This window comes from Crocuta crocuta, unplaced genomic scaffold (genome assembly GCF_008692635.1).
Source record: "Crocuta crocuta isolate KB4526 unplaced genomic scaffold, BGI_CrCroc_1.0 scaffold16, whole genome shotgun sequence".
In the NCBI taxonomy this organism is placed as follows: domain Eukaryota; kingdom Metazoa; phylum Chordata; class Mammalia; order Carnivora; family Hyaenidae; genus Crocuta; species Crocuta crocuta.
Window position 1 is genome coordinate 9,005,879 of NW_027531893.1, and position 24,191 is coordinate 9,030,069.

Sequence of the window (24,191 nt, forward strand, 5' to 3'; positions counted from 1 at the left end):
ATGGACTTTCTAAACATGAAAAATCACCCCCACAAACTGCCTTCTTCATGTGACTATCACTTTTTACACAACAGACTATTTTTTTAAAATGTTATTTATTTTAAGAGAGAGAGAGTGAGCTAGCGAGCGGGGAGGGGCAGAGAGAGAGACACACACAGAATCTGGAGCAGGCTCCAGGCTCCGAGGTGTCAGCACAGAGCCCAACACAGGGCTCAAACCCATGAACCACAAGATCACGACCTGAGCTGAAGTTGGACGCTCAACCGGCTGAGCCACCCAGATGCCCAAAACATACCTTATTTTTAGAGCAGTTTTAGGTTTATAGCAACACTGAGAAGTTACAGAGATTTCCCATATACCCCACATATACCCACCCCCACGTCCTCCCCCATTCCCGACCACCCACCAGTGTGGTACATTTGTCACCATCAATGGGCCTGCTCAGACACGTCATCACCCCGAAGCCCAGAGTTTACATCAGGGCTCCCCCTTGGCGTCGCGCATCTTATGGGTTTACACAGACATATGATGACACGTGTCCACATGACAGTATCGCACAGGGCAGTTTCACTGCTCTAGGATTTCACGTCTTCCAAGTGTCTCATCTGCATCTGTCCTGAAACCCATTTCCTCTCTCTCCCGAAAACCAGCTCCCCTCCCCCAGCAGAGGGTCTGTCATCTGCCCCCTCACCTGGGCTTGAAACCTAGGGGTGAAGTACAGTCCCACCCGGCCCTGAGACGTTGTCCAGGACCGTGTAACTGGTATCACTTATCTGACCACATGATTGAAAGCTAACCAGTGTAGGGGCGCCTGGGTGGCTTAGTCGGTTGAGCGTCCGACTTTTGCTCAGGTCATGATCTCGCGGTTCGTGGGTNTATTTCCCGGTTCGTGACATTGAGCCCCGCATCAGGCTCTGCACTGAAAGCATGGAACCTGCCTGGGAGTCTCTCTCTCCCTCTCTCTCTGCCCCTCCCATGCCCACGCTCTAAGTAGACAAACTCTAAAAAAATAAATTAATAATTAAATTAGAAAACAAAGTTCTGACACATGCTATGATGTGGATAAACCTTGAAAACATATTCAATGAAAGAAGCCAGACACAGTCTACATACTGATTGCAATAAGTGACTCCACTTCTTAGAGGTACCTCACTATCAGGTTCAAAGAAGTAGGAAACAGAATAGGGATGCAGGGGCTGGGGGGAAGGTAAAAAGGGGCACTACTGTGTGACGGGTATAGTGCTTCTGTTCGGGGTGAGGCGTGGTGATCCGGAGCTAGATAGTGGTGATGGTCACACACCACTGGAAATGTATTTATTACCGCTGAATTATACACTTAAAATAGTTAAAATAATAAGTTTTGTTATGCATATTTTACAATTTAAAAAAAAGAAGAGAGGGGAAGCTGGGTGGCTCAGTTGGTTGGGTGTCTGACTTCGGCTCAGGTCGTGATCTCACAGTTCGTGGGTTCGAGCCCCGCGTCAGGCTCTGTGCTGACAGCTCAGAGCCTGGAGTCTGTTTCAGATTCCCTGTCTCCCTCTCTCTCTGACCCTCCCCTCTTCTCTCTCTCTCTCTCAGAAATAAATAAAACATTAAAAAAATTTTTTAATAAAAAAATAAACGTTAAGGGGTGCCTGGGTGGCTCTGTCAGTTTGGCATCTGACTTCAGCTCAGGTCATAATATCACAGTTTGTGGGTTCGAGCCCTGTGTCGGGCTCTGTGCTGACAGCTCAGAGCCTGGAGCCTGTCTTCAAATTTGGTGTCTCCCTCTCTCTCTGACCCTCCCCTGCTCATACTGTCTCTCTCTGACTCTCAAAAATAAATAACATTAAAAATTCAAAATAAATAAAAATAAAGGTTAAAATTTAAAAAAAACAAAGTCATACACAAAAGAGTACTTCCTGAATAATTCTATGGGAACAAAGTGCAAAAACAGATAAAACTAATCCATGGTGTTAGGACTCAGAAAGGCCTCTAGAAAAGTCATCAGAAGGGGTAACGGGGCAGGTTCTTGATCCTGTGGGCACTAGACACACAGGTTCCGCTAGTGAAAACTCGTTGCTCTGAAGATCTGTTTTCACACCTTTGACACCAAAATGTATGTAACTGACTACTTCCTGAGTGGCTGTAAAGTTTCTATTTTCCCCAAAGGTCTCTGAAAGAAGCCGGCTTTTCTCTTCTTGACAACGTGGGACATGATCGATTGTTTTTGAACGCTTAAAACAAAGCACGTGAACGAAATCCGTGCCAGCCCACCATTTGCTTTGTGACAACTGGTCTTGCAGAAAAAAACAACAAAAACCAGCTGCCCGTATTTCTGATGGACGTGAGGGGACCGTGACTCCAGGTGACATTTCAGGCAGGGGAAGAATTCAGAGGCAAACTCACGGCCACCCCGTGAAAGACCACATCCTGTGGTCTGCGTGGAAACATCACAGAAAGTTTTGAGCAACTCTTGTGAGCAAGCGTTGTGGGCAGCTCAGAACGGCTTCTGGAGCAGGAGGTAAGACCTCCGTGAAACCAAGAGGCCGCTGAGGCAGGGTGGGAGGGTCTGTCCAGGAAACATGACACAACCATCGGAAAGGAGACCGGAAAGAAGAGAGAGGCCCTCCCCCTGGTGAGAACACAAGGGAGCTTTGGGGAACCTGGTGATAAAGAGAACCCTAGGAGACCACCAAGGCCAGCTCCCAACTCTGCCTGGACGGACCCCAGGACGAACACCACCGCTCTGCCTCACCGTGCGCCTTTACCCCGAGCCGCGGACCCCATCCAGGCCTTGACTTGGCTTGGTTCACTCAGGTTCCCCAGCTTTGACCCTTATTCCCACCAAGGACACAGCTCGCCCCCCACCCTCCCTCCACCCCCATCCCCAGGCTCTACTTGCTCCAAGGAATACTGTCCCTCTTTTTTTAACCCCTTGCTCTTCCCTCACTGGGCACCTACAACCAAAATGGCGCCACATTCCAACGTCACCCTTGAGTTGGGTCCTGACTTGCTTAATTTGAGATTCATCAGAAATCTCCTCTCCGTTTATTAATTGGACAGCGGGGGGAGGGTGGGGGGGGGCTGTAGCTTCCCCTGGTGCCCAAAGACACTCACCCATAAGGCCATCTAGCATGGGCCAAGCACGTCCAAGATGACCAATCCTTGGAGGCCAAGGCCACTCCCCTCCACTGGGGCCCCCTGCTGGCCAGTACTGGTGTTGGTGACAAAGTGACAGGTGTATCTGCTGCCCACAGGAAGGTGGGGCTCCGCTGACCCTGGAGAGTAGAGGGTCACTTTGACAACCTCCACCCTCTGCGACTCAACCCCACCTACCAAATACCCCCAAGGGGTACAGTCCTGGTTCAGAACCACAGATCTACATTTACATTACCTCATTTAATGAGTTAATTAAATTAAACTTAATTTAATTAACTCTGAGTGGCTACTCTTACTCCATGTTACGGAAGTGGGAACTGAGGCTCAGAGAGGTTAGCCAACTTACCCAGGGTCACACAGCTGGGATGCTAACCTTGGAACTCTGAGTTCTCACCTATGGCCTTGAGGACATAATGTGTGTCGTGTGCGCTTGGAGAGGGTTGTCCTGGTCCTTGATGGGACCAGAGCCGTCAAGCTGGCCAGCCTCAGGGGCACTAAGGTGGCAGGAAGGGCTGATTTAGGGAGCAGGCAGCTGGCTCTGCAGTTCCCTAACCTTCTATTGAGGCCAAGGGCCCAACTGTGACACCCCACCCTTCAATGACATCCCATCCTTCTCTGCGCTTCCAAGTGAATTAACATTTTTTTCAGGTGCTCAAACATCGCCACACCTCACACTCCCAGGGTGTTTTTCTCCCTCCAAAGAATTTGCCTTAAGGCTCCCCTGTCTACTCCACCCCAAAATGCAAACAGAATCCCCAGCACAGATGTTTACTCCACCTGGGGACCCAAGGCGGAAGGCTCTGGAAGGCCAGAGCCCGGGGCAGTTTACCCACCCTCCCGCCCCCCTTCCGACCCGTGTGCTGTTTGCTTTCCTACTGCTGATGACCAGAGGGCCTTTCCGGAACTGGCCTTGGCCCTCTCTGGGAACAGGGACATGTGCCCGGAGGAGGCTGTCCCCACTCACACGTGGCAGCTGGCCTGCTCCGCTCCCACAGCCAGCCCCACCCCATCCTGTCTCCCGAGAGACGTGCTCACCTGCACACGCCACCACGCAGGGGGCCCCCCGGCTCAGGGGCGGATCCGGATCTGGATCTGGAGTGTCTGAAATCACAGGTCAGACGGAGCGAGGGCGGGGCCAGAGGGAGGCACGGGACGGCCCCACCTGCGGGCCACTGACCTACTTGTGGGAGGGGATGCTGAAGGGCCCGAGGGGACCAGAAGAGATGATGCCGGTACTCCTCTCTCTCACAGGCCTGGGAATGACCTCCCCACCCCCTACCAGCCCGCTCTTCCCGTCTTGGAGGCCGGCACCGCTGTCCTGACTGCTCAAGCTGGCAGGCCGGGGGTCATGTGTGTTCTTCCTTTCCTTGTGGGCCACCCCCACGCCCGGCCGAGTCCCTCAAATGCAGGTCACCCTCCCTCCCTCCAGCTCCATCCCTTCCTCCTCTTCTCCCCCCCCCATCTCTCTAACCCTGCTTTCTTCTTCCCTCCCTCCCTCCACGTGTCTCCATCTCTCTGGCCATCACTGCAGGCAAAGTCACACCTTCTCTTGCCTACAGGACAGCAGTAGGCATTTGTGTCCACAATTCCCCATCCGCAGCTAGAGATCTTAAAAACCTAAATGTGATGGCGCCGGAGTGGCCCAGTCAGTTGAGTGTCCGACTTCAGCTGAGGTCATGGTTGGAGCCCTGCATTGGGCTCCGTGCTGACAGCTCAGAGCCCGGAGTGTGCTTCGGATTCTGTGTCTCCCTCTCTCTCGGACCCTCCCCTGCTCTCTCTCTCTCTCTCACACACACACACACACACACACACACACACACACACACTCTTTCTCTCTCTGAAAAATAAAGAGTAAAAAAACAAACAGAAAACACAGCTGAAGGTGATCACATCACTCCTGGTTTAACATCCCCTAAGCTCCCTCCCCGCCACCCTCACGCCACACACACACACACACACACACACACACGTAAGGACAGCCTTGCCACAAGAGCTGGCCTCTATCTGCCCTCCAGCCGCGTCTCCCCTGGCCCTCACCCTCCAGACACACTGGCTCTTCCTCTCAGCTCAAGGCCTTCGCACATGCTGTTCCCTCCTGCCTGGACACCCTTCTTCCTGCTCTCCACAGCCCAGGCCCCTTCAGGTCGCGCCCCGGCGGCACCCTCCCTGACCACTACAAACCAACAAAGCCAGAGTGGGGGGGGGGNGCCTCCTTCCCGGCTGCAGAAGGCACCCCCGGAATGAAGAGCATGGGCTCTGACCTCCCAGCCGCTGCCCCGGCCACGGAGGTCCCTCTGCAGGGAGTCCTGGCCCGGAAGGGGTCGGCTTCTCTCCCTCCACTCGCCCCAGCCTGAGTCCTGCCCGCCTTCACCTTCTGTCAGCTCTGTTTGCCCTTCCTTCCAGCCACGTGCCTGGACCTCCCTCAGGCACCACCCACCCTGTGCTTCTGGAACAGCCTCAGCCAGGAATCGATCCGCAGCCACGGGCAGACATCGGCTTTTCTAGAATACCGTTTCCATCCTCGAAAGCACCCCACCGTGCCTCGACTGCTAACCATCACCCACAGGAGCCTGCTTAACCCCTTGAGAGAGGAAACATTTCCCCAAGATGGCGGAAGTGTGTTTTCCGCCGTTTTGTCCAGACCCTTTGAAATAATAGAAGGTTATAGGCTCTCCCCACCTCCCAAAGCTTTTGTGTCCTCTAACCAATCGCTCTTTGCATTCAAGTAGAATATCAACGGATAAACCCACATTTCAAAGACATTTAACCCATTGTATTTCGCTTCCAATTCTCCTCCGACTCTCTGACACCATGTACTCTGGGCACCAAATTAAAGCTGTTTACGCATAATTATTCAACTCCCAGCTGTGCAGGGACCCGGCATTCAGCTTGCCTGCTCCTCCAACAACGTCTACCTCTGCTTTGGCCACCAGCCCGCAAGCCCCCGTCCACCATGAGCTCCAGAAACAAGTGTGTTCAAAGAGCACTGTGCTCGAACTAAGTCTCGTTCCGTTCCTTTCACATGCACTTAAAAAAATAGTACGTATACAATGCATTACTACCCGGCCATGAGAAAGAATGAAATCCGGCCATTTATAGCAACGTGGGTGGAACTGGATGGTGTTAAGTGAAATAAGTCAGACAAAGAAAAACACATATCGTATGTTTTCACACCTGTGTGGATCTTGAGAAACTTCACAGAAGGCCATGGGGGAAGGGAAGGGGAAAAATAGCTACAGACAGAGAGGGAGGGAGGCAAACCATACGAGACTCTTAAATACAGAGAACTGAGGGTGGATGGGGTGGTGGGGAAGACGGGAAAATGGGTGATGGGCACTGAGGAGGGCACTTGCTGGGATGAGCACTGGGTGTTGTATGTAAGTGATGAACCACAGGAATCTACCCAAAAAACCAAGAGTACACGGTACCCACTGTAGGTTAGCCAATTTCACAATGAATTATATTAATTTTTTAAATAAATACTCTAAATTTGTTTAAAAATTTAAACTAAAAGAAAAAAGTTCCAAAACAATTCAATAACCCTACTAAGTAGATCAGCCAAAGAGAGGAAACACTGAGCATTGGAAGGTGATACATCTTTCTATTGGATCCTATTCATTTCTAGGGAGAGATCTGAAAAGGGCTGAGAGTGATGTGATCTCTACAGCCTGGAAATGAAACCAGGGCTCATTTCAGCCTTCTCAGACGTCACTGAAGGTCCCTATTCATTCATTTATCCAGCCCAGATTTACTGAGTACTGACTGTGCAACCGGCAATTAGGTGCTGACAATATAGCAAAAACAAAACAAAACAAAACAAACAAAAAAAAAACCAACAGCCCAGCTGGAATCGAACCTGTGCTGTCCCGCAAAGTAGCCACCAGCCACGTGTGGCTTTTGGGCATCTGAAATGTGGCTGGTGTTATGGAAGAACTTTCCATTTTGTGTTTAAATTAAAAACTGATAACTAAAGTCAGCTCACGAAAACTCAAGTATGCTTAAAACAACTTAGTACACAACCCCCCCTTTTCCACGTTAAATCTTGGGGAATCTAAATACGGATCATGCACTTGCCATGAAAATTTAGCCTAAGAATGAAATATGGGAGCGCCTGGCCGGTCCGTCGATGGAGCGTGTGACTCCTGATCTCAGGGTCATAAGTTCGAGCCCCACGCTGAGTGCAGACGTTACTTAAAAAATGAAATCTCAGAAAGGAAATATGCTTAACAAGTTTTTGAAATGTGCTTCCAGTATAAAATAAACACTGGATTTCAGAGAACGGAATATATGCCTCATTAATACTTTTTTACACTGATTACATTTTCTAATGGGATTCTGGATATATCGGGTGAAGTAAAATATACTCTCCAAATTCATTTCACCTGTTCCTTTTTAGCCTTTCTTTAAACATGGCTGCTGGAAACTTTCAAATTACACATTGGCTCACGTTATGTTTTACTGAATAGGGCTGCCCTAGGCCCGTCCGCAGTCAAAAGACAACGGATAAAAGTGCATTTCACCACGTTAGGCTGCATAGAGCTGCTCAGTGTCTTCAAACCCATCACCCCCTCGCACCCCTGCACACAGCCGAGCATCCCTGCACAGAAGTGCGGGAGCTCAGAAGTCAGCACTTGGTCGCTCAGCCTTACAGATCTGGTCTGTTTTCAGACGACATTGGTGGAAGACAGGAGCAAGAGATAAGTGTCCCCCTGGAACCTCTCTTTCCTCTTCCCCATGAAAGGCAAAACCGAGAGAGGCAGGGAGCAGGTCAACAGGCATCTGGCGACAAAACCAGGGTCCCAGGCAGAAGGGCTGCCGTCCCAGCTTCACCCCACGCAGAGCCAGAACCGCAGCAGCTTTCCTTACTCCCAGACGTCACGGCCCCCAGCGCCCAGAGTAGAACCAGACCCAGGAGCCCCGTGGCCCCGAGAGCCCCGCACCGTCAGCCTCTCTCTGATGGCACAGAGCACCCAGTAAGGGACTCTCTCATTCCCAAAGGGGCGGGCACAGCCCTGATCCACTCTCCCCACCCAGAGCCGGTGGAGAGGGGAGGAGGGGGCTTTGAGGGCAAAGACCCAGCCAAGCAGAAGCCTCTGATAAAGTTCTTAGCACTCTACCCAGGAGGAGGGGGGCTCCTGACCACTGAGGGGGAAAATCCCTTTTCAGTGGAGGGGAAAGAAAGGTTTGCCTCTTCAAGCCTTGTAAATGGAGCCTCCAGGCAGAAGGAAAACAGGGCCGTGGTTTGGGGGGGGTGTGTGTGTGTGTGTGTGTGTGTGTGTGTGTGTGTGTGTGTGTGTGTGTGTGTGNGTCTAATATCAAAATAACCACTTGAACCGCCTTAAACGGGAGTTGGATGGCACTGAGTGCATTCACGATACTGCAAAACCATCATCGCGGGTAGGGCCGGCTTGACGAGCAATGGCTCTCATCAAACAGTGGACAGCTGCAGGCTTTGCCGGTGCTCTGGCCCAAAGCCACCCTCCTCTACACAGGACGACCAGCTGATGAGAAGGAGCCGGAAGTCTTTTTTTCCCCAGACCACACCTCCTCTTCACCTCAAAGTCGCCTCCGCCTGCACTTTGGTTTTGAGGCTGTGAGCAGCCCATCTCCGGGGCCACCCCCCTCTCACCCCTGTGGGCCCGGCCTCTCATCGGGTGCACTTGTTTCTGCAATAAAGACACTTTTTATAAACCGCGTTACGGCAGGAGAAGAGCGATCACCCAACTCTCCCATTGCCAGCGCACAGTTCAGCGGTCTTCAGTCCGTTCAGCTTGGTACAACTGTCATCAAACCGATTTTAGAAGCTTTTCCTCACCCCCAAAGGAAACCCCAGCACCAGTAAGCACTCCCTCCTCCTTCCCCGACACCCTAGTCCCTGGTCACCACCGATCTGCTTTCTGTCTCTGTCACTCTGCCAACTGTGGAAATTTCCTATGAACGGAATCATTCAATGCACCACCTTTAGTGACCGGTCCCCTTCACTGAGCATAAGGTTTTCAAGTTCATCCACGTTGTAGCAGGTGTCAGTGAGAGAGAGAGACAGACAGACAGACAGACAGACAGAGAATTCCAAGCAAGCTCCTCACTGTCAGCATAGAGCCGAACGGGGGCTTGAACCCACGAACTGCGAGATCATGATCTGAGCCAAAGTCGGACGCTGAAACAACTGAGCCACAAAGGCGCCCCAGGGCTAAACTTTTTAAGGCCCCCTTAAAGCTTCCTGGAGGCCCACGACACTCTGGATGGTGCCAAACGCTGTAAAGGAAAGGAGAAAACTACCTCCCACGAGGCTGGCCTGTAGGAGCTAAAATCACAGTGCGGAAATGAGATGCACACGCAGAAGACGTGAGGCGTACCCAGGAGAGCCCCGGTTCCGAGAAAGGAAGGGTTTTTATGCCAGGAGATTGCTGGGAGTTCGTGAAGGAGAGATTTCCTTGCAACTTCAAAAAAATAAAATAAAATAAAATAAAATAAAAACCCAGACAATAATGTTATTAGAAAACTAGATACTTGCAACCAATAGTAAACTAAGTCCTGGGGCCTTAATACACGGTACAGTGATTTCAGGCCAGAAAACTGGATTGGAAGTATTCAAGTGGCTAAGGAATTAGATCTTCCTTGTCCCCAGTGCTAGAAGAAATGATAGTTACGAGACACTATGGAGGTGTTAGCTGATGCCACAATGGCAACTATGTAACATTAACGTATAGAGGCAGCATGTGGTACCCCTTCCACTGACACAGCGCTGCGTGTCAAGTATATCACAAACAAAAAAGAAAATTGCAGGGGCGCCTGGGTGGCTCAGTCGGTTAAGCGTCCAACTTCAGCTCAGGTCATAATCTCATGGTTTCGTGGGTTCGAGGCCCGCGTCGGGCTCTGTGCTGACAGCTCAGAGCCTGGAGCCTGCTTTGGATTCTGTGTCTGCCCCTCTCTCTGCCTCTCCCCTGCTTGCACTGTGTGTGTGTGTGTGTGTGTGTGTCTTTCTCTTTCAAAAAATAAACATTGAAAAAATTAACAAACTGTATCAGGCAATGGGCAAGGCACTCACTGAATATTAACTCATTCAAAAGTCCCCCCAAACCCCACCACTAAAAATGATCAGCAAGGTGGAAATGGTTTCATCCCACTGTTACAGAAAAGGAAGTGGGAAACAGAGAGGCTAAGTCTTGCCCAAAGTCACAAAGCTGGACCCCATCTGACTCCAGAGTTTCCTCTTTCTCACCTCTGCAGCTTAGCTCTGTGTTTGTCACTTCCTCCATCTCCCTGTCCAGGACTCCTGTCTCTGCCCAGCGTCCTAGAATCCCACGCTGCCGACGGTAAGGACTCAGACAACCACGCCATGTCTCATGTGGTGATTCCCAGTCAACAGAGCGGCATCCCATTCCAGGCCTGGAAAACTAGAAGGACCAGGAAGGCAGGGGGGAAGGGGGAGTGGGGGTGTGAGGACCTCCCTCCAGACCAATCTGATGACCGGCCGGGTGTGCCATCACCCAGTTCTACCAGAGCCGGCCGGGGTAGGCTCCTGCCTCTCTGGCCTCACTTCTGCACATTTCTCTCATTACTGGACAAAACGCCGGTATACTGGCTGGATGGAGCTCCAGGACTCAAGGACTTGATTCACAGGAAGACCCTCCTGGACAAGCCTTCCCACCCCTCACCCTCCCACAAAAACTAAGTTCAGCTTCCTCCTCTTAAAAAAAAAAAAAAGAAAAAAGGCAGGGCTGGGCCTATCAGTAACTGAGGATTGAGCTTCCAGTTCTGAATTAAGGCAGAGGATGAATTAAGGCCCATCACACCCAAGCCGGAGTCACAAAAATTAACAAGACTTTGCTTTAAACCATCCAAAGACGGCATTATATTGCGCAGGTAGAGGGCAAAGGACAGCCCATTGGAGAGAACCAACCAGTAGGGGGCGAAGTGAGCTCTCACCTGGGTGGAGGATTTCAGGTAAGATTTTGTCCTTGATGAACCACTACCACCGTATTTTTAAGACTTTATTATTTTTTTTAATTTTTTAATGTTTATTTTTGAGACAGAGACAGGCAGGCAGAGATAGAGAAAGAGGCTCCAGGCTCTGAGCTGTCAGCACAGAGGCCGACACGGGCCTCAAACTCGTGAACCATGAGATCATGACCTGAGCTGAAGTCAGACACTTAACCAACTGACCCACCCAGGCACCCCAAGACTTCGTTTTTTAGAGCAGTTTCAGGTTCATAGTACAATGGAGAGGAAGGCCGAGGGATTCCCCATATACCCCCTGCACTCGCACACGTACAGCCTCTCCCATAATCACAACCCCGCACCACAGTGATACATTCAATGCAACTGAAGAACTTTTATTGACCCATCATTACCACCCTAAGTTCATAGTTTACCTTAGGGTTCACTCTTGGTGTCGAACACTCTATGGATTTAGACACCTATATAATGACCCGTATCTACTATTATAATATCAGACGGAGTATTTTCATTGCCATAGAAATCCTATGCAACTCGCCTATTCATCCTTCCCTCCCCTGGTCCCTGGAAATCACTGATATTTTGTACTGTCACCATAGCTTTGCCTTCTCCAGAATGTCGTATAGTTGGAATCACACAGGACATAGCCAGGACATTGGCTTCTTTTTTTTTTTTTTAATGTTTTATTTATTTCTAGGAGAGAGAGAGAGAGAGAGACAGCGTGAGCAGGGGAGGGTCAGAGAGAGAGGGAGTCACAGACTGAAACAGGCTCCAGGCTCTGAGCTGGCAGTCAGCACAGAGCCCGACGCGGGGCTCGAACCCACGAACCGCGAGATCATGACCTAAGCGAAAGTCGGACGCTCAACCGACTAAGCCACCCAGGCGCCCCTTTTTTACTTCTTTCACTTAGGAATATTCTTTTAAGGTTCCTCCTATCCTTCCATGGCTTGATAAGGCATTTTTCTTTAGAACTGAATAATGATATAACAGTAATAGTAATAATATTGCACTGTCTGGATGTACCACATTTATTTATCCATCTGCCTACTGAGGTGTCCCTACACCTTTGTTGCTTCTGTGTTCAGACAATTACAGATAACGGTGCTATAAACATCCGTGTGCATAGGTTTTTTGTTTTTTTAAGACAGCTCTATATGATCAATGTGGACTTGAACTCACAACCCCATAATCAAGAGTCACATGCTCTACTGAGTGAGCCAAGAAGGTGCCTCTGTATGAATGTCAACTCTTAATTTATTTGAGTAAGCATCAAAAAGCCTGATTGCCAGATCTCATGGTAAGTGTATGTTTCATTTCCTGAGAACCCACCAAACTGTCTTTCAGAGTGGTTGTGCCATTCTGCACTCCCACTAGCAATGCAGGAGAGCGCCTGTTGCCTCACCTCCTTACCAGCATTTGATGTTGTCAGCGTTTCAGATTAGAGCCATTCAGATAAGTATGTAGTGGGATCCGTTAATTTGCATTTCCCTGATGACATAGGATATAGAGCCTCTTTTCATGCACTTACTTGCCACCCATAGATCTTTGGTGACGTGCCTGTTAGGGTCTTTTGCCCATAGTTTAATCAGGATGTTTTCTTGTTGAGTTTCAAAGGTTCTTTGCATATTTTGGGTAACAGTCCTTTAGCAGATGGGTCATTTCCAAACTTCCTCCCAGTCTGTGGCTTTTATTCTGTTGGAAGTGCCTTTCACAGCAGACATTTTCAACTGCAATGAAGCCTAGCCTACCGATTTCTTTTCTCATGGATTCCTGCATTTGGTGACCCTTCTAAAAAGTCATCAGCAAACCCCAAAGAATGTAGTTGGGTTTTACATTGAGGTCTGTGGTCCAGTTTGAGTTAATTTTTGTGAATGGTGTTAAGACCTCTGTCTATGTTCTTTTGCGGCACGTGGTGTCCAGTTATTCCAGAACCGTTTGTTGAGAGACTGTCTGGCCCGCCATATTGCCTTTGCTCCTTTGCCAAAAACCAGTTGACTCTGTGGGTTTATTTCTGAGCTTTCTACTCTGTTCCACTGATCTAGCTGTCTGACCTTTCACCAACACCACACTTTTAAACACTGTATCTTTACAGTGAGTCTTTTTTTTTTTAATTTTTTTAATGTTTTATTTATTTCTAGGAGAGAGAGAGAGAGAGAGAGAGACAGCGTGAGCAGGGGAGGGTCAGAGAGAGAGGGAGTCACAGACTGAAACAGGCTCCAGGCTCTGAGCTGGCAGTCAGCACAGAGCCCGACGCGGGGCTCGAACCCACGAACCGCAAGATCATGACCCAAGCGAAAGTCAGACGCTTAACCGACTAAGCCACCCAGGCGCCCCTACAGTGAGTCTTAAAGTGACATAGTGTCGGTCTTCCAACTTTGTTCTCCTCCTCAATGTTATAGATGTTATATCTGCTATTCTGCGTCTTGTGCCTCGCCATGTAAATTTTAGAAGCAGTTTGTTGATATCCACAAAATAACTTGCTGGGATTTTTACTGCGATGACACTGAATCTGTAGGTCAAATTGTGAAGAACTGACTCTTAGCAATACTGACTACTCGTACACATGAATAGAGAACATATTCCCATTTATTTAGTTCTTTTATTTCTGTCATCAGGGTTTTGTGGTTTTCCTCACATTCTATTAGGTTTATAGGTATTTCATTTGGGGGGTGCTGTTCTTATTTTCAAATTCCACATTTTTGTTGCCTATAGGAAAGTGATGGACTTGCGTGTATGTGTATTGTTTGTTATTGAGAGAGAGAGAGAGAGAATGCGTCCATGCAAGCAATAGAGGAGCAGACAGAGAGGGTGACAGAGGATCTGAAACAGGCTGAGCTGACAGCACAGAGCCCGACGTGGGGCTCAAACTTGCAAACCATGAGATCACGATCTAAGCCAAACTCAGATGCTTAACTGACTGAGCCACCCAGGCACTCCAACAGACTTTTGTATATTAACCTTGTATCCTGCAACCTTGCTATAAAAGCTTAATAGTTCTAGGAGGTTTTTAGTGAATTCTTTCAGATTTCGTGCATAGACAGTCAGATCATCAGGGAAGAGAGAGAGTTTTATTTCTTCCTTTCCAATCTGTAGATCTATTTCCTTTTCTCATCCTATTGCATTAGCTAGAACTTCCAGAACAATGTTGAAAAGGAGTGGGGAGGGAGAACATTCTTGCCTTATTTCTGAGGTCAGTGGGAAAGTTTCTAGTTTCTCACAATTCAGTATGAGGTTAACTATAGGGTTTTTTTTTATAGCTATTCTTAAACAAGTTGAGGAATTCCCCTATTTCTAGGGTGTATACACCCTAGAAATTGGTGTATAATTCTATTTACACGTTGTTGTATTCAATTTGCTCATATTTTGTTGGGGATGTTCACTTTTTTTTTTTTACACAAATAGTTTATTGTCAAGTTGGTTTCCATATAACACCCAGTGCTCATCCCCACAGGTGCCCNGGGTGTCAAGTAAGAGGTTGCTCCGGTGGAGTTGGGGATGTTCACATTGATGTTCATGAAAGCTATTGGACTGTAGCTTGTTTTTTTATTTGGGTTTTTGTTTTTTGTTTTATTTTTTAACTGTTTTATTTATTTCTGAGAGAGAGAGAGAGAGAGAGACAGCGGGAGCACGGTAGGGTCAGAGAGAGAGGGAGACACAGACTGAAACAGGCTCCAGGCTCTGAGCTAGCTGTCAGTACAGAGCCCAATGCGGAGCTCAAACCCACAAACCTTGAGATCATGATCTGAGCCAAAGTCAGATGCTTAACCGGCTGAGCCACCCAGACGCCCCTGTTTTGTTTTTGTAATGTGTTTGTCTGATTTCAGTAGTGGATTAATGCTGGCTTCACATTTTTTTTTTTAATTTTTTTTTTTAATGTTTTATTTATTTCTAGGAGAGAGAGAGAGACAACGTGAGCAGGGGAGGGTCAGAGAGAGAGGGAGTCACAGACTGAAACAGGCTCCAGGCTCTGAGCTGGCAGTCAGCACAGAGCCCGACGCGGGGCTCGAACCCACAAACCGCGAGATCATGACCTAAGCGAAAGTCGGACGCTTAACCGACTAAGCCACCCAGGCGCCCCTGGCCTCACAGTCTTAGGAAGTAAACCCTCTGCTTCAATCTCTTGAAAGCTAGATGTCTTCCTTAAACGTTTGGCAGCATTCGACAGTAAACCCATCTGGGCTGCTTTGTGTTGGAAGGTTAATAGCTGATTCCATTTCCTTGACAGATATCAACCTATTCAGATGATCTCTTCCTTCTTGGGGGAGTTTTGACTGTGCCTTTCAAGGAATTTGTCCATTCCCTCTAAGTTACCACATTTGTGGGCAAAGAATGGTTAATACTCCTTTACTATTCTTATAATGTCCACACAATCTATAATGATGCCTTCTCTTTCATTCCTGATAGTGGTAATTTATATACTTTCTCTTTTTTTCTTAGTTAAGCGGGCTCTAGGCTGGTCAATTTGATTGATCTTTTCAAGGAACCAGCTTTTGGTTTTGAAGATGCTCTTGGATTTCCTGTTTTCCACTTCACTGGTTTCTGCTCTGATTTTTCTTCTGCTTTCTTTGATTTGCTCCTCTTTTTTAGTTTCATTCTCTGAAGGTAGAAGTGTATTGACTTTAGAGCTTTCTTCTTGTCTGATTTAGGCGTTCAATGCTATCACTTTCCCTTTAAGTACTGCTTCTGCTGAATCCCACAAATTTTGGTAAGTTTTGTTTTCATTTTCATTTAGTTCAAAGTATTTTTTAGTTTCTCTGGAGATTTCTTCTTTGACCCACATATTATTTACAAGTATATTGTTCATGGGGCGCCTGGTTGGCGTAGTCAGTTAAGTGTCTGGCTTTGACTCAGGTTATGATCTCACGAGTCGTAAGCGCCCCACATTAGGCTCTGTGCTGACTGCTTAGAGGCTGGAGGCTTTTTCAGATTCTGTCTCTTCCTGTGCCCCTTCCCCACGCACACTGCCTCTCTTTCAAAAATAAACATTTAAAAATGTTTTTAACTGGGGCGCCTGGGTGGCTCAGTCGGTTAAGCATCAGTCTTCGGCTCAGGTCATAATCTCACGGTTCGTGGGTTCGAACCCCGTGTTGGGCTCTGTGCTGACAGCTCAGAGTTTGGAGCCTGTCTTCAAATTCTGTATCTCCCTCTCTCTCTGACCCTCCCCTGCTCACGCGGTCTTTCTCTCTCAAAAATAAATAAAACCTAGCAAAAAAATTTGTTTTAAATGTTTTTATTTAAAAAAGAAGCCTATTATTTAATCTCCAAGTACTTTGGGATTTTCCTGTTATGTGCTATTAGTTTCCAGTTTAATTTCATTGTAATCGGAGGACAGGCATTGTAGGATTTCCATTTTTTGCTAAATCTTTTATTTTTGAAATAAGGCCTTCTCCCTGTTGATGAGGGAGTCTGGAAAAGCTGGGGTTGGGAGCAGGAATCTCTTTATTCATCTCATGTGAGGAGCAGCATGGGCTTAGAAAAGTCACATGACCCCTGTGGATTTATTTATCCATTGGCTTAATACAGGGTTTGGAAATTACTGGTTTAGTGTCTTCTGGCTTCAAGTTGTGTTCAAGTGGAGAAGAGAGGCACCAGAAAGGAACCAAGTACACATAGTCACCACACCATAAAAAGAGCATCACATAGTCAAGAAAGACAGGTTATTCAATAAATGCACCCTCTTCAGAGAACACATCAAAACATTTTCATCCAGCTAAGCGAGGCTCAACTTCAGACAGAAAAGAAACACAAAATGAAGCTATCAAGTGTGCTTCCTTCAAAGCCACCCATCCACCTACCATAGGACCCAGCCGCCCCACCGAGGTATTTACCTACAAGAAAGCCTGTGTTCACATCAAGACTCAGACACAAATCTTCATACAGCTCTCTTTTCAAAGCTCAAACCTGGGAATAACCCAAATATTGGTCCATAGGTGAATGGACCTATCGTAGAACATTCCCAACAAAAGAATACCCCTCAGCCATGAAGAGCAAGAAACTATTGATACACACAAAGCTTAAGACAATTATTCTGGGGATGCCTGGGTGGCTCAGTCGGTTAAGCATCTGACTTCGGCTCAGGTCATGATCTCCCCATTCGTGGGTTCGAGCCCCGCATCGGGCTCTGTGCTGACAGCTAACTCAGAGCCTGGAGCCTGCTTTGGATTCTGTGTCTCCCTCTCTCTCTCTGACCCGCCCCTGCTCACACTTTCTGTCTCTCAGAAATAAATAAAACATTTTTAAAAAACCCCAATTATTCTGAAAGACGCTGGAGGTGTGGGGAAAGTGAAGACGTGCATCCTGTAGGTCTCCATTTATATAAAATCCTAAAAACCAAAAATTTTAGAAAGCAGATCAATGGTTGAATGGTTGGGGGTGGGGAGGGGACAGGGAATGTTAGACCACCATCAGGAATGAGGAAACTTTTGTGGGTAACAAATTGTTCCTATCTCCATTTCCCAATCTTGAAACCCATGACAATTTTATAGGTAGAGCCACATGCCAAAATTAATGGTCTAGGGTCAGCTGGGTGGCTCAGGTCATGATCTCACAGTTCATGGGTCCGAGCCCTGCGTTGGGCTCTACGCTGATGGCTCAGTGCCTGGAGCCTGCCTCCGATTCTGTGTCTCCCTCTCTCTCCACCTGCCCCCCCCCCCGACCCCCTGCTCACCCTCTGTCTCTCTCTCAAAAATAAATAAACGTTAAAGAGAATTTAAACAAGCTAGTACATCCATGTTCTCTCTTTTCCGTATTTTAACCTACAACAGTGGCATAAGGCACACAATGCGCTGCTTCTTACTTTTTCCTTCATAATAGGTTACAAGTCAGACTTGCTTTATCACAACTGCGTACTACTGCACCAGGTGGACATACCGGTCATTTAGGGACCCTGCCGAGGGCGGGGTTCCTTTCTGGAGGCTCTGGGGACCGGTGGGCTTCCAGGCCCCTTCAGATTATTGGCTGAATTCAGCAGCACGTGGTTGTAAGGCCAATGTCCCGTTTCTGCTGAGAGTTTAGCTTTGCCCCCAGGGGCTGCCCTCAGGCCTTCCCTGCAGCCCCCACCGGCTTCAAAGATTTCCTTCTATTCTATCTTTCTGCCACCAGCCAGAGAAATTGTATTCTTTTAATTGTTTTTTTTAAATACATGTATTTTTTGATAGAGAGCACAGGGGCATTCATGAGACAGAGGATTTGAAGCGGGCTCTGCACACAGCAGCGAGCCCAATGTGGGGCTCGAAGTCACAAAGCACAAGATGGCCTGAGCCAAAGTTGGACACTCAACTAAGTCGCCCAGGTGTCCCTGAAGAATCTTTATATGTTTTAATTTTTATTTATTTTTGAGAGAAAGAGTGGGGGAGAGGCAGAGAGAGAGGGAGGCCGGGGATCCGAGGCGGCTCTGCGCAGACAGCACAGAACTTCATGCAGGGCTCAAACTCCTCAACCTTGAGATCATGACCTGAGCGGAAGTTAGATGCTCAGCTATCTCAGCCACGCAGGTGCCCCTGAAAGTTCTCTGCTGTGAAAGGCTCACAAGATAGAACGGGAGTAAGAGTTTCCTGTTGGTGCTATATTAAGTTACCACAAACTGAGTGACTTAAAGCAACACAGATTTTTTTTTTCTCTTACAGTTTCGGAGGTCAGAAGGTTGATGTGGGGGCACCTGGCTAGCTCAGTCAGTAGAGCTGTGGCTCTTGACCTTCGGGTTTTAAGTTCGAGCCCCACGTTATGTGCAGAGATTACTTAAAAATAACATTTTGGAGCACCTGGGCGGCTCAGTCAGTTAAGCGTCCAATTGTTGATTTCAGTTGAGGTCATGATCTCACAGTTTGGGCATTTGAGCCCGGAGTCAGGCTCTGCAGCCTGCTCTCTCTTCCCCTCCCCTGCTCACAGGGTCTCTCAAAAATAAACTTAAAAAAAAAGAAAGAAAGAAAAGAAAATGTTCTCAAAATCTGGAGGCGGCGGCGGAGGAAGAAAGAATTCTGATGTGGATCTCACTGAGCCAAAAATCAAGGTGTTGGGAGGGCTCATTTTTTTTTGGAAGCTGAGAGGAGAGAACCCATTTTCTTGCCTTTTCCAGCTTCTGGAACCTTCCTAAACTCATTGGCCCTCCGCCCCTGCCCCTATCTGCAAGATTATTCCCGATCATCTCCCCATCTCCAGGTCCTTACCTTCATCACGTCTGTCAAGTCCCTTCGGTCATACAAGGTAACATTCCGAGGGTCTGAGGATCAGGGGGTGAACCGACTTAGGGGGCCACATTCAGCTCTACAAGTCGGGCCACCCAGATAATCCAGGAGGATCCCCCTACACGAAGGCCTGCAAGCCTCATCCTATCTCCCAAGCCCCTTGGCCTTGGCGGCACCACATGCAAGGCTGTAGGGACCCGTGTGAGGCCATCTGTGACCACCCTGCACACCAGATTCCCACCAGGAAGGAAAGCAAGGTGCCGAGTGCTGGGGATGTTGCACCACCATCAGGTCTTACAAGGCTGAAGCCAGAGAGAGAATACGTGTGTTTGCTGCTAGTGTGTAGAACTCGGTGGGCCAGGACTTTGCAGGNTTGTTGTCTGGGGGAGGGGGGGAGCAGAGGTGTGAGGGGGAGTTCCTGCTCACTGCACCATTTGAATTTTCCTCTGGGACCTATGATGCTTATTCAAAAAATAACTCTTTATGGGCACCTGGCATGCTCAGTTCGAAAAGCAGGTCACTCTTGATCTTGGGGTCATGGGTTTGAGCCCCATGTTGGGTGGAGACATTATTTTTAAAAAATTAACTTTTTTTTTTTTTTTTTTTTTGAGAGAGAGCACGCAAGAACGAGCCAGGCCAAGGGGCAGAGAGACAATCTTAGGCTCAGTGCAGAGCTCAACTTGGGGCTTGATCCCATGACCCTGAGATTGTGACCTGAGCCAAAATTAAGAGTGAGATGCTCAACCGATTGAGCCAGCCAGGCACCCCCAAAAATAAACTTAAAAAAATACCATAAAAGACATACTGGGAATGCTTTTGACAAAAGTTTCTGAAAAAATTTTTAATGTTTATTTTTGAGACAGAGACAGAGAGAGAGAGACACACACAGAGAGCATGAGTGGGGGAGGGTCAGAGAGAGAGGGAGACACAGAATCTGAAGCAGATTCCAGGCTCCGAGCTGTCAGCACAGAGTCTGACGAGGGGCTTGAACTCACAAACAGCGAGATCACGACCTGAGCCAAAGTCAGACGTCTGACCGACTGAGGCACACAGGTGGCCAAGAGGCCTGTATGTAATACCGGCAACTAGCAAAGAATGAGGGAAAAAGAACAAAGGTATTTGGACATGTAGCAGGAAATCTTGTATCCTCTTCTCAGGGTCAAGGGTGATGAGAAGTCAGCTCTTCTCAGTTCCTGTGCAGACACATGACCGTAAGTCAACCCAGCTCACGCCCAGGGTCTGCACATTCAAGATGAGCGATACTATCCTGAGTTCCTGCTTTGCTTTCTCCGGGGGCACCTCTGAAAATAACCACCTAGAGTTGAGCGCTCTCAAAGTGCCCTCCACCCCATCCCCTTCTAAGTGACAGGTGTAGGCCACCTACTTTCCATCTCCTGCTCCCTGGGGACGTGGGATAGAGGCCTGGCCATCCTCTGGCTCATGGTGCCCTGCCAGGGGCCGCACCGGCCTCCCTGGACGGCAGTCACAGCAAGGAAATGGCAGTGTTTGCACAGCTCCTGCCATGAGAAACGAAAACTGGTATCTCCTTCTGCTACTACTGGCTCATGTTGGAAGTGANGTAGCTAAAACATAACCCAGGGGCAAAGACTGACCCATTCAGGGCCCCCATGATAGTCTCCACAAACAAACCAATTCAGAAACATTCATCCTCTTGAGAGCCAGAGAAAATACTCCTAGCTTATCTATATACAATTTAACCTATATGTTATCCTATTTTTCACTAAGAACATTCTGTTATTTCCTTGGTCAGAATAATTCTGCAATTGATATCACAAAAGGCCTCCCATTGTAAGAAATTCCTTTCTCTGACTTCATCTTGTTGCTGAACCTTTAAATAAAGACACCAAAACCGACAGGGTGGAGATGCCTGCCTGGTGATCAGAAAGAATCTCGAGGCTCTCTCACTCTCTCTCTCGCTGACACGTCCATCCTTCAGGGACCCCTCGACCTGCCGGAGCCGGCCTCCGGCAGTACCCCCCCCCCCTTTCTTACATAATATATCTTTTGACTCTACTTCCCTTGCGTGGGTATATTCAAACTGCACTCTCAATCAGAACGACCCCATGGGTTTCACTTCCCCAAGGTGGGAGCTCCCATACTAAGGGAGTGACGTGCCCCTGGGACCCCACACGGGTGGCCCCACGCCTCCTCATTCAGCGGGGCATCATCTGCATCTGCACCCAGCACGGAGCCCAGTGCAGGGCTTGAACTCATGACCGTGAGCTCAAGATGCGAGCTGAGATCAAGAGTCGGACGTTTGGCCAACTGAGCCACCCGGGTGCCCTGCATGCTGTGAGTTTAACACACCAGCTACAGGCCTCCCCTCCACCCCACCCCTGCATCNCAGGAGGACACCTTAGGCCTTTGCTCACTCGCTGTGATGGGGACAGTGGGACTTTGGGTCCACTCTCCCCAGGGAGCCACGTGCCCAGGGAGCTTTAGGGGGGTCAGCCCAGACTGGGGGGGGGTCCTTTCACTGTTGGGGGTTTCCCCCCAACAAATGGCTCTGGGTGTTTTGTGGCCCCTCAGCTGGAGAGGGACATGGGGTGTGTGGGGAGCACTGAGCTCCGAGTCCAAGTGGAAAAACGGTTTTCAGGCCCCCCCGCCCTGCCACACATCAGGCCTTAGCAGAGACACCTGAAGGAGACGCCGCTCCAGCTGCAGATAAGGACGCTTAGCAGGGGCGCCTGGGCGGCTCAGGCGGTTAGGCTTCCACTTCAGCTCAGGTCATGACTCTGTAGTTCATGAGTTTGAGCCCCATGTCAGGTGGCTCTGCTGTTAACACAGAGCCAACTTCGGATCCTCTGTCCCCCACCCCCTCCTTCTCTCCAAATAAATAAATATACTCAGAGAGACTTAGGAAGAAAGGCACCAAGGCCAAAGGCCTGAGCCTTTTGGAACACCCTCAGGGGGGCCCCCAAGCCTGGTCACCAAGCCTGCTGGGGGCGAGGGGGTAAGCTCTCTCTTCCACCCTCAGAAACACTAACAAGCATTCAGTTTTACTGACAAAAAGCACCCAGCTACTTCTTTTGAGAACAGCCAATACACTGAGTAGCAACTTTAGAGCCATGAATTCCTTCGTGGTTAAGGGTAGCCATCAACAGAGCAATGAAATGTGGTCCGTGCACACAACGGAAAGCTGAAAGGCCACAACACAGATGAACCTTGAAAACGTTATGATAGGGGCACCTGGGGGGGGGTGGTCAGTCGGTTAAGTGTACGACTTCGGCTCGGGTCATGATCTTGCGGTTCAGGGGTTCGAGCCCCACGTCGGGCTCTGTGCTGACTGCTTGCTTGNGAGAGAGAGAAAGAAAGAAAACGTTAGGCTAAGTGAAAAAAGAGCCAGACACGAAAAACCACACGCTGTATGAAACGTCCGGAATGAGCAAACCCATAGAGACGAAGGAGACGAGTAGATGCTTAAGGCTGGTGGGGGGTGGGGAGAGATTGGGGGTTGACAGCTGTCAGGGTCAAGATCTCTTTTCGGGGTGATGAAAATGTAAAATTGATTACGGAGACAGCGGCAAAACCCTGTGGACGATTATACCCAAAAACCCTCAAACCGTTGCTCATCCACTTTAAATGGGCAGAAAATATCTCCACAAAATAAAGCTACGGCCCTTCCCCACCTCACAAAGGGTTCTTACCTTGCAGCCCTGTGTCAGCGGCTGTTTACAGAGAAGATTCTACAGTGGTGGTGGCGTCAGAACGCTTCTCCCCTGTTGGGAAGCCGGCCCCTCCCAGCCGCCTCCTCCCCTGGGCCTCAGCTCTACCACCGACACCTGCTGGCGACCCGCCTCCTCCCCACCGAAGTACACCTGTTCGGTCCCCTTCACCCCAGCCCCCGGGGCCTGCACGGGCCTGAGTGCGCCCCGGGCATCTACTCGCTCTGCTTCCAGGGAACGGGCTGCGAGATTCACGACCAGAGGAAGAAACACCTGCCTGAGCTCCATGAGCGCAAAAGAGACGCTCTAGGGGCGCCTGGGTGGCTTAGTCGGTTAAGCTTCCGACTTTCGCTCAGGTCATGATCTCGCGGTTCGTGGGTTCGAGCCCCGCGTCGGGCTCTGTGCTGACTGCCAGCTCAGAGCCTGGAGCCTGTTTCAGTCTGTGACTCCCTCTCTCTCTGACCCTCCCCTGCTCACACTGTCTCTCTCTCTCTCTCTCTCTCCTAGAAATAAATAAAACTATATAAAAAAAAAAAGAGAGAGACGCTCTAACGGTGGCATTCACGGCCTAGAAAGCAAGGCGGCCCCACGACCCGCCTGTAAAGCTGTGTGAGGGCTTTGCAGTGACGCGCAGAGGCGGCCACGCTCCGTCCTCACAGGGACCCCGTGCGCTGAGGGAGGCGCGTGTGCCTGGCAGCAGACGGTGACAAGGCGACACGGGCGGCTAGTTCTCGTGACTAAGTCTCATCCAGTTGGTGAGGCTGGTCCTCCTCATGAAAACTGGCGCCGCCTGGTCCTAGTTGAGACTGACGCCTCGGTGCCCGGCCTGAGCATTGAGAAGTTTCCTCGCTTGCCCCTCATAGGCCAAGAGGGGCAAGACCTAGCCGCCGGCGAGTTCCAGCACATTCCATAACTTTTCCCTAGACCCTCCCGTTTCCCAGCGCAGACTTTCAGAGCTGGAAGGATCAGCCCACCTCTGCGTAGAGAGGAGAGGAGCGTGGCCCAGGGAGGGGGGGGCATGGGGGGATTTAAATGACTTGCCCTGACCACACAGCAGGTGGCTTGGCCACAGGTCCTGATGGAAATCCTTTTTGAGAGAGAAAAAGGGCATGAGTTTCAGAGGGGCGGAGAGAGGTGGGGAGACAGAGGATCCGATGTGGGCTCCGTGCTGGCAGCAGAGAGCCCGATGTGGGGCTCGAACTCACGAAACTGTGAGATCCTG

At 49.3% G+C, this 24,191-nt stretch overlaps 1 protein-coding gene across 1 annotated transcript in view; it reads right to left on the bottom strand.

Moving 5' to 3' along the window:
- Nucleotides 1-23,257, bottom strand: part of LOC144239185 (uncharacterized) — a 95,716-nt gene extending 72,459 nt beyond the window's left edge. The window contains 3 exon segments of the mRNA XM_077773188.1: nucleotides 3,100-3,314; nucleotides 4,177-4,242; nucleotides 23,113-23,257. Of these exon segments, the coding sequence (XP_077629314.1) occupies nucleotides 3,100-3,314; nucleotides 4,177-4,242; nucleotides 23,113-23,257 (426 nt within the window).
- Nucleotides 23,258-24,191: the final 934 nt, after the last annotated feature.